The sequence below is a fragment of the Lonchura striata genome, chromosome 1, assembly GCF_046129695.1.
Source record: "Lonchura striata isolate bLonStr1 chromosome 1, bLonStr1.mat, whole genome shotgun sequence".
Taxonomy (NCBI): Eukaryota; Metazoa; Chordata; class Aves; order Passeriformes; family Estrildidae; genus Lonchura; species Lonchura striata.
The window spans coordinates 112,557,850-112,567,963 of NC_134603.1; the positions used below are offsets into that span (position 1 = coordinate 112,557,850).

Consider the following 10,114-nt stretch of genomic DNA (forward strand, 5'->3'; position numbering starts at 1 on the left):
ATTTTGAAAGTGGCTATAACCATGCCGAGCTTGACTTGTATTTTTCCATCCAAACTCCAGCTCTGGTGCAAAGCCTCCACAGTGTGCTAAGGAAGGGCTCATGGCTGAAGTCCTGAGCTGCAGCCGATACTTGAGCTGCCCAGCTGCTAACAAATTGTCCCAATAAGCATTACCTGGGAGACTGGGCTAACTGGAAATTGTGCTGATGATAAACACCTGGATATCCAGCCTAACTCAAGAGAGCTGGAGTTACATGTAGTTTGGCTGAGCTTGTGTACGTGGTCAGATTTCAGGATACATATGTTTTCATTTGAAATGTGGGGGGTTCATTCCCTGCTCAATAATGATTGCAAACAAGATGATAAGTTTGGCATTAATCACTAGATGGTCCTCTTTCTCAAATTAAAACAAAAAGTAGCTCCAAAATAAAGTCAGTCCTGGCTTTTCTCTGAACTTGAATGTTAGTATTTATTTGTAAAGGTAAATGTCATAAGATGTTATTCATCTAGTTGACTGAACTGATATGGTTTTCTGAATAGGTTTGAATACAACATTTCATAAGCCCTCCAAACTCATTTAGTGCAACTGGACCTCCACCCCACTACAGAAGGCTGGGCAGATTCATAGGTCAGACAGTAGTTCAAGGCATTTGCAAACTTTTCCCAGACTGATATGTGAAAAAATGAGTGGTGAGCTGAGGGGAAAAAAACGCTGCTATTTCTCCATTCAACTGCATCAAATATCTTTGCTTTTGTGGTCTTTCACTTCTGTAAAAGGCTCTGACCAGCAAAAGAATTACAGAAAAAGAGAGGTTTGGATTAGTTCTTGGAGAAAACTAAATGCGAGGATTTGTCATCAAAACTGTAGTTCGCTGATGGCCTCTGGTCTGGTATTGTCTTGTCAAAGAATATTTCTCTGCATCAGGCTAGCTGGACCCTCTTGGGTCACTCCAGCCTCCAGGCAATACCTTCCTATCATCTCTATTCATCCTCCTCAGCATTTCCTGCCCAGAAACCTGACCTCTCCTAACCTTGGGAAGTTGCTTTCCTCCTCGCAGTCCTTCACACCTGTTTATCTACTACTGCCTTTTGATTTAGTTGCATCCTGGTGCATCCCTGGTCAGCCTTCCCACTGAGACACTCCTCAGCCCTGTTCCTGCTCATAACTTATGCAGGAATTTTATGTACAGGAGTCTTTAATTGTGTGTGAAGCAGGACTTGAGTTCTTCTCCAGGATCTTCTACAAAGAAGACGGCATATGCCCAGCCTCTCTCTCATTAACAGGAAAAGAATGGAAGTTTTAACACAAAAACCTCTGCACTTTCACTGCAGACCAAGCTGTCCTCTAGATGTTTCTGGTTTGGTCTTTTACAACCCTGATTCCCCTGACAGCTCTTTCCTAGTTCCTCCCAAGTCTGAGTGGCTTTCACATTGCTATGCTACATGAGCTAACTTGCTTTTGTCAGCCAAAGCATCAGCCCTGCTATAGATGGGGCAACAAAAAATAAAATTACAGCTGCCTGAAAAGACCCAGAGAAGCCAGGATGATTTCTGTGAAAGCTTGTGGGTACTGTACTTAGCAGAATGGTGGTTCACTTGTGGTCTGGTGGATAGAAATTATAATGTTCAGTGAATAAGAATGAAGTAAAGTTTACTTTGGTAAGAGAAATGCCTGATGATGCTCATTTAAACAGACTGTCACATAATTGATTAGTCTTAATTGCTGACAACATTTTACAGTAGCCTTTCATGAAGTCAAAATGATTAAAAGTGAAAATGAAAATACTTGAATGAAAGAGAAAATGAAACTGGCAAGTAGTGTGTCCAGAACAGATGCACAGCCATGATCCTTCTTGTAGCAGAGAAAGAGTTGTGAAGTCCTTGGCACGCAACTTTGTGGATGTTGAGAATTTACATGGGTTCAGGAAGCAACTGTGAAAGAGAAGGAACCCATCAAGAGCTAGGTACCACAAATAAACATTTGGTTTGGGAAGTCTCTGGACCACAGAGCTTGAAGGTCTGTGAGAAGAGTATAGTGAGGAATGTAAAAATAAGATACCCTGTTTTTAGACTTTTCCATAAATGTCATTTGTTGTCCACTGTCAAAACCAAGATATTACACTACATCAGCTTTGGGCCAGAATGAAGATAGATTATAATATTAGAACATTTTAAATGCTGGCTCTGCTAATAATGATTTTTATTTTTGGTATTTTTGTATGGTGTATTATTTTGCAAGCAACCTTTACCAATAGGCAAAAATTTTTAACATGAAGACATTGCATAATTTTGTTTTATGTGGTAACTTCCATGTAGGTGACAATCAGTGAAAATTATCTGATCTGTGCTGTGGAAAGGCTCACATTGCAGTGTCAGCAAGACTAGAAAAAGTTAATGGGATGAAAAATACTTTTCCTTCTATTTTAAGATGACAGGATCACTAGCAAAACAAGAAAGCAAGAAAGGGTCCTGTATATCCTGGAGAAAAGAAACCTTTATTCCAGCAATTGCCCGCTAGAGATCATGAAAGGATACTCACATTTTCTGATCAAAATAAATGTGAAAAACAGTAAGGGAAAATATCTACAATGAGAAGCCATGAAGAGTTTTATTTACTAAGAAGAGAGCCTTTGCACACATGCACAAAAAATTAGCACAGCAGAAGCACAACCACTGCCTGGTTCTTGGACGCTGATTGATTTTTAGGTAGGGAGTGTTTGCAAGGTTCAAAGGGAACACGCTAAAAGGAGATTTCTGAGAAAAGCATGTATATCTATTATTGATTGTAATAGCTGTAGGAAGACCTTTTGTGCTACCATGGACTTGAAGTGCTCTTCATATTTTGAAGTTGTGATCCTAAGTAGTCTGAGTAAACTCTTGAAAACTTGGATGAGGAAGACACTTCTTTTAGATGCTGTTTGGTGGAAATTGGAGAATGGAAGAGTATTTCTCAGGTTTCTTTACAATTTTCGTTCATACATTTACCTATAAACCAAACTTTTATAGAGAAATGAAAAATCCCTGCAATTAGTGACTGTACTCTCCCAGGGGTACTTGATGCTTGGATGGTGAGTAAGGGCAGGGCCAGGCAACATTTCACCATGCTTCCTCATAGAATTACCCATAGGAAATAAAATAATTTAATTTATTTTGAGAGGTGCCTACAGTAAAATACTATTATTTGTGCTTTGATGTTTTCCCAACCTAAAGTGTCTTTATAGAAAAACTGATCATATTTGCTATTGAACTTTATCCTAATGGGATTGCAGGATTTCCTATGCAGTCTCAGTTTACAGATGGGGTCAGGCCTCACAGCTCCCTTTCAAAGCACAGCCTTAAATTTGTTCCTTGAGGTACCTCACCAGGAGTGGAACATGAACATGGGTCTGTGAAGAGAGGGCCTGTGGCTCCCAGTCAGCCCAGTTACACTTCACATCTCAGCCTCTCTGCATCATGGTGCCAAGGAATGAAGCACTTGCCAGTTCAGCTGCTCTTCCCTGAAAACCTCCAGAGTAAACAAGGTCTTAGCTTCCAGAACAGCAAGATCACTAAAAGCAAGGCCGTGATGACACATTAGTCAAGAGACAGGGTTAAAAATAACCACTCAGAAGAGACACCTATTGTGGAAATACAATATTGTTTGAGATGCTGGCCTCATGCACATGAAATTTTCTCTGCCACAGAACTAGTAAGAGCCTGCTTAAGTACTGAATCACTACATATTTAATCGGCTAATTGTGTGCTGTGTTGCAGTGTGACTTAAAACTTATGCATGGGTGGGTTGATCCCATCCCAAAGATGGGACAATAGCAAGAGGAAGGAGGGCTGGGAAAGGAGTGTGTGGACTGACTCTCCCAGCTTGCTGGCTCTGATGGCTTCCCACTGTCCATCTGTTCTTTCTCCCCACAACTCATTCTCAGCCACGAGTGTTTCCCTCTGCAGACATGCTCTTCAGACAGAGAACATCTCAGCTGGGTGCCACAGGGAGCTTGGGTCTCCTTTACAGGTGTAGCTGCTCCCATCTGTCTTTGCACCCCCCCCCCCCCCCCCCAACAGGGACATGGCAGCAGCCCCCTTCCCTCTGCTCTCTTCCTAGTGGGCTTGGGGGCCTCAGTCATCTATCCTGCCATGTCCCCCTAAAATCCCCTGGTGCCACCCTCAACCCCTGCTCCCTGCCCAGATCAATGGCTTTTTAATAGAGCCTCCGTTCTCCTACCCCTCCTTTTGTAAATTTAAATCCTGCTCACCCAGTACTGCTGACGTCCTGCTGGCCCACCTCTTGACTCCCCCTCCCTGCTTCAAGTCCACTTCCCTCCAGTATAAAAGGCACATGCCCCCATCAGCTGCCCTGCATCTGCTTGGAGCAGCGACTACCTGAGAAGCATCTTTGGCGCATACAGGTGAGTGCCTTCCCTTGTCTGCTTCAGCGCTTGTCCGGGCTCTTTCGTGCTGAATTTCATTTTATTTCATTTTGGGCTTTAGCTCACCTAGGTTAACATGCACAGCTGTGCTCTGTGCTCAGTAACTTTTGCCCAGTTTTTGTTAGCGAAGCAGCCCGTGCCGAGGCAGGGTGGCTGACCCCGCGGGCAGCGCTGTGCCCTGCAGGGAGAGCGCGGGCGGGACAGCAGCACAGCCCTGCACCTCTCCGGCCGCCCGGCCCTGAAACCAGCCTGCTCACCCGGGGGCTGATCCCTCGGGCGTGCTTCCAGCGCTGCTTTCCAACAGGAAAGCTTTCCACATGTGCACCGGAGTGGGTGTACACAGCCACCGATCTCAAGAAAGATGCTGGTTTAGGGGTAAAGAGTTAGTAGCATCTTGTCTTCTGAGGACAGCTGTGGTAGGGGTATATCTGATGGATCTGCAGCAGAGCTTGAGTTTGGTATGATAAGAACCCCTGTGTGCTCAGAGGGAGAGCCAGGCTGATCTCCTGGTGAAGCAGACCCATGGCAAGCTGTGATACTGCTGCTTCACCATAGCTTTGTTTGTGGCTTTAATTTTCTCCTCTCATGTCGCTGAAAGTTGCCAGACATCTGTCACAGATGTTGCTTAGCCAAAGTTTAAAGACTCTGCTTGGGCACCAAGCAGAAGTGGCAAGTTGATCAAATTACTGTGGCACTGAATTTTCCTGAGCTTCAGGATCAAAATTATTCCTGAAACTTTAAATTGCGCCACGTTTGGTTGCAACTAGTCAGTTTTAAAATTTTTATTATTTAATAATTGAAAATGGAGGCACACAGCTTGACTGTGTGAGGTCTTGTTCTTTTTCAATTTTCCTATTGGAAGAAAGCTGCAGGTCTGGACCTGAGGAGATCACAAGCCATCTCAGCCACACGACTCTTGAAAAGTCTGTGCCTAGGTAATTAGGCTTTTTGCTTAGTGATAAGATGGAGCTGGGTGTTAGGAATGCTCAGGGTCAAGTTTGTGGCAATACCTCAGCCTCTGTTTCTTCCCATACAAACAGTGATGGGACAATTAAGTGTAGGAAAAATTAGGGAGGATTAGAAGTGCTGAGTGCCCCGATTATTTAGGGTAGGGTGAAGAGCAGTGGGAATGATGTGCTTCACAGAAACCCTAGCCAGGACAAGGGTATGAACAAAAAATTCAATATATATCAGTGCTGTAGAAAGTGGCTGCAGTGGCAGAGGACCAGATGGTGGGGACTGAAGCACAGCAGTGCCTAGGAAAAAGTGTGTGCTAAAAGCTTTTCCCTGTATTTTTGTCTTTCTTCAACAATGAGCTCAAGGCAAACTCTTTTTTCTGTAACTTGGTTCCCAAAAAACCCCAAGACACAAAACCAGGGAGCAAGTAACCGGGAAAACTTGTCAGCAGCCCTGTGAACACACCACAGAGATGCCTCAAAACACCTTCCTTTTGTCCCACTGAACCTAAGGCTTTGCTAAAAATGGAACAACAGGAGAGGTACCTCAGCTGAAACTGAGGGCAGAATTCACCCCATGTGGGTGAATTCTTCATGCTAAGATAATTTAGTCCTGATTGTCATGAGATTGTTTTGTGATATTCAAGTTAGAAAAAGTTAATTTGCAGGTCTGAAATAATGAGTTAAAATCACTTTCCTCTAAGCTGCCTGGTAAGAAACTGTCATTGTGGGAAAAAGTCCTTGAGAAAACCTCACTGAATACTAGGGGTGAAGGAGCTTTTAACTGCGTTTTAGTGAAAGACACAACCAACTTCATGTGTTTTTGCTGTGTTGCCTGTTTGGTGTGTTTGGGAGCATCTTGCATCAAAGATTTTCATTCATGCTCTGCCTTTACTGAAAACAGGCTAAGATTTTGGGAGCAACTGGGGAAAAATTCCACCAATACACAAAGAGAAGGCACATCTGAGAGGTTTTCCTACAGCCTCTGTGCCTGTATATCTACATCACTTACACAATGCTTAAGCAAATAGGCTCCTGCTCTATAGGCACAGGCTCCAGGATGTCAAATGTACAGGCAAACCTTGCATGTCACAAGACAGACTGTCCTGGTGCGACAACTGGGAGAGCTGCCATGAGGAAGCTTGTATAAAATTCAAGAGACAGTGGTAACCAGAGTCTGGCTCCCTCCCCTTCCTGGATGCAACTTCCCCAGCTCAGCACCTTCTGTTCTGCTGAGCCTATTCTACAGAAGCTAGGAGGGATTTCTCATTCTGTTGCATCTGGGTGCATTTACAGGACCGGGACATCTACCAGAGGAAATTGTATCTGGAAATTTTAATTTTGCATGCTGGCAAAAAAGGGTGTAATGTCACAAGAGGAGCATTGGTATTCATACTGAAATGCATTTAGTTGTAGAAAGAGTGTGTAGAACACAATTGTTGGATACATTTTATAAGCAAGGAAAAGCCTGTGGTCATACAGAGAGCCATACAGGATCAGCAGTGAACTCAGGGCCAGGACTCAAGTGTCCTGTGAAGGCTTTCACTGCTGGAGAGAAAAACTCTCCAGTTTTTACATCAGTAAATGGCCCACTTCATAGCCTATGCCTTCAAACAGAAATGGCCACGACATCCCCAGCATGAGTGTTCTACAGAACTTAGAGCCATGAAATGGCTCTGATGGATGGGAACCTATTGTTAAAGTTGACACATTCCTTCACCTTGAGAGCTTTAACTCATGTGTTCCCCATGTTCACTTTTCTCCTTTACAGACTTCCCAACACTGCTCCATCATGTGGCATCTAATCTCCTGGACACCACGTGCCCAGTGGTCACCAAACCACTTAAAGTTAGTCACTGTCTATGTCCTGATGCTCTTGGTGTCGCTCAGCTTTGCTTCGGGACAGAGCAGGCCATTTAAACATCAGATAGACAACAGAAGTAAGTATGAGTCTCACCGGACATGGTGACCCCACAGTCTCAGCTGCACTGAGGGATCAGGGCTGGGCTGTCAGGCAAAGTTCAACAGCAAGTCATGCAGGTGTTTCCATGGTGTCACCTTGGTGTGAAGCCCTGTGCTTCCATTTGCACTTGTCAGTGTGTATACAGAACCTCATGTCCTTCTCACAGCCCTTAACTGGTCAAGTCAAATAGCATTATTTTTGATGAATATCAGAGAAGACACTAATGTGCAAAGGACAGACAAGAAAATGTAAAGTGGTATACATCAAATATTTAAGCACCAGATTTTCAGCTGTGTTCTGTAGACATACACAATTACTTCTATATAATAAAAAGTAAGCAATGGCCCAGAAGCTTTAGTTCACTTTACAGACATCTTCAATTCTGTCTGCAGCTGTGAATTGTCTGAAAATCCAAATACAAGTGGTTGAAGTATCTCAATTCAGAGATGCTGCGAAGTACTGAGAGTATCCAGGTCAGGTGTGATACCATGTATCCAAAATTTAAACTAGCACACAATCCAAAAGATCTTTGAGAAAATCACCAAGAAATCTCATCTCCCAAGGTGCATAGACCGATAATGGTAGGTGGAATGGAAAAGGGGTTGTGGAGAGTAAGTTGTGTGGGCTCAGTGCCATGCCTCTCCCCATTAAAGAGAACAGATTTTGGGAACCTCAGGTTTTAGGTACACAGAGTTTTGTTGAGTAGGAAGGCTGTAAACATTGTGCTGAAAGACTTAAAAGACATATATACGAGAAATTTAAAGGTAAGGTGAATTTTTTCCTCTGTTCAAGCATCAAAATGCACAGGGGAAAATTCCTCCTGCCTTGACTGAGACTGTCATGTGATGGGGATTATATATAATGCACTTAAAATTGTAATTTATTTCTATTCCAGATTGTTGTCTGTCTCTGGAATGATTTGGGATTTCCTTAGGGTGGCATAATCTCCAGCATGTTTTAGAATTTCCCTGCTGATGTATCTTTTAATATATAGTTTTTAATACTTTTAAAATACTCTTTTTAATATAATCTTTTAATAGAACTATAAACCTTTGCAGACCTGCCCCAAAACTGCACTCGACCACAAAAATCAGTCATGTGTCAGAGCTTTAAAAGAAAAAAAACAGTCATCCATGAAAACAACTTCCTAAGTGAACAAGAATTAACTTTTCATGTTTACCCCTCATGTAGGAGCCCCCTCTGCAATCCAGTGGATTTGTTAGCTTGTAGAAATAGTGCACCTGTATCTAGTGCAGAAAATTTGGATGGGCCCTTTGGCTCGTGTTAGAAATGCAGGTTGAAGTCCAGATGGGTAAAATTAATTTTGCAACTGAATCCCTTCCATGGGCTCTACACATGGAAACTAACTCTCAAAGGCACCAGTAAGCTGTGTGTCTGGCTGCGGCCTTTCCCTTCTTTTTTTTCCTCCATGGCTCCAAGTAAGCTGTTTAACATCTTCAAGATGGTCAGAAAACACAGCCTCTGAGTGCAGTGGCACATCCTCACTGAATGCTTTGAATTCCAGGTCCTGAGATCGACCCTTTTTGGTATGTGGGCCGTGGTGTTCGCCCCATTGGTCGCTTTGGGAAGAGGCAGCTGAGAAGCAGCCATAGCAGCCTGAGGCCTGTGAGCAGACACCTGGATTTCATCTTGAATGCTTTGTGGGAGCAAAAATCATTGGACACAGAGGACAGTGACTGGTGATCTCTGTTCTCCAAGGCGGCGACCCAACCTCTGTTCTTTGAATTGTGTCCTCCCCTGCACCTCAGATCTACAGTTCTGCTTTTGCCTAGCAATCCCATGCTGCTCTTCTTTCTGCTCCTTGTGCAAGTACCTTCAAAAAGAAAAAGGTTCAGGGTGCAGGTAAAAGACAATGCATGGACACCAGCACTGAGTGCCACCACTGCTTATAAAAATGTTTCTTCATTGTGTATCCCCATCAATCTCTTGATCCTGTTCACTGCTACGTTCACTGTTAGGTTTATCCAAAACCCACACAGGTTTTGGGCTGGGATTTAAACTCAGCAGTGTTAAATGTATCATGAAACCTTCCTGTCACATTTCAAAGTCAATGGCTCTTAATATATAAGAATAAAAAGCAATAGTTGGAAGAAAGAAAAAAGGCTCTTACCAATTTTTAATGTACCTGCATTAATGGCATGAAATGCTGGTTCTCTGTATATAGCTTTTACAGAGATTGTTAACATCCACTTTTAAGAATATCTCCTTGAAGTACCCACCGGCCCTTCTTCCTGTACTGCTGGAGAGATATATTAATGAACAAAGAGGAGCTCCTATTGAAGATAAGTATTTTCTCCCTGCTGAAGAAAAAAATTAAAATTGGCTAATTGAACTCCTTGGAGTAGTTTTGTGCCTACTGCATATAATCATAAACCATAATCCAAAAGGAGCAAGGGCTTGAATGAGCCGATTCCCTTTAAAACAATGTCATTATTTCCAAGTGCATTGTCTGAGCAAGCTGAAGTCACTCTTTGAGGATCACAAGCCATGTACTATCTACTCCATTAGTCCAAATCAATAAGGCTGGAGATGCAGGTCAATACCCCTATTTACTCATATTAATGTAACTTAGTTATATTACTTTTATAAGAAGTGTTACTTACAATGTGTTTCATCTTAATTAATAACTATTAGCAGGAATAATACAGTTTTATCTATGGCTTATATAAAAAAAATACAAGTTTACAATTTAGGTAATAACCAGTGGTTAAATCCAGGCCACGAATCATTCTGCAAAGGATAAATTTGAATGGA

At 42.7% G+C, this 10,114-nt stretch overlaps 1 protein-coding gene across 1 annotated transcript; it reads left to right on the forward strand.

The window, feature by feature from the left end:
• The first annotated feature begins 7,046 nt into the window (after positions 1 to 7,046).
• LOC110471064 (uncharacterized) lies at positions 7,047 to 9,146 on the forward strand. The gene is given in 3 exon segments (XM_021531296.3): positions 7,047 to 7,127; positions 7,130 to 7,316; positions 8,865 to 9,146. Coding segments are annotated over 3 exon segments (447 nt in total). The 3' UTR covers positions 9,044 to 9,146.
• The last annotated feature ends 968 nt before the right edge of the window (positions 9,147 to 10,114 follow it).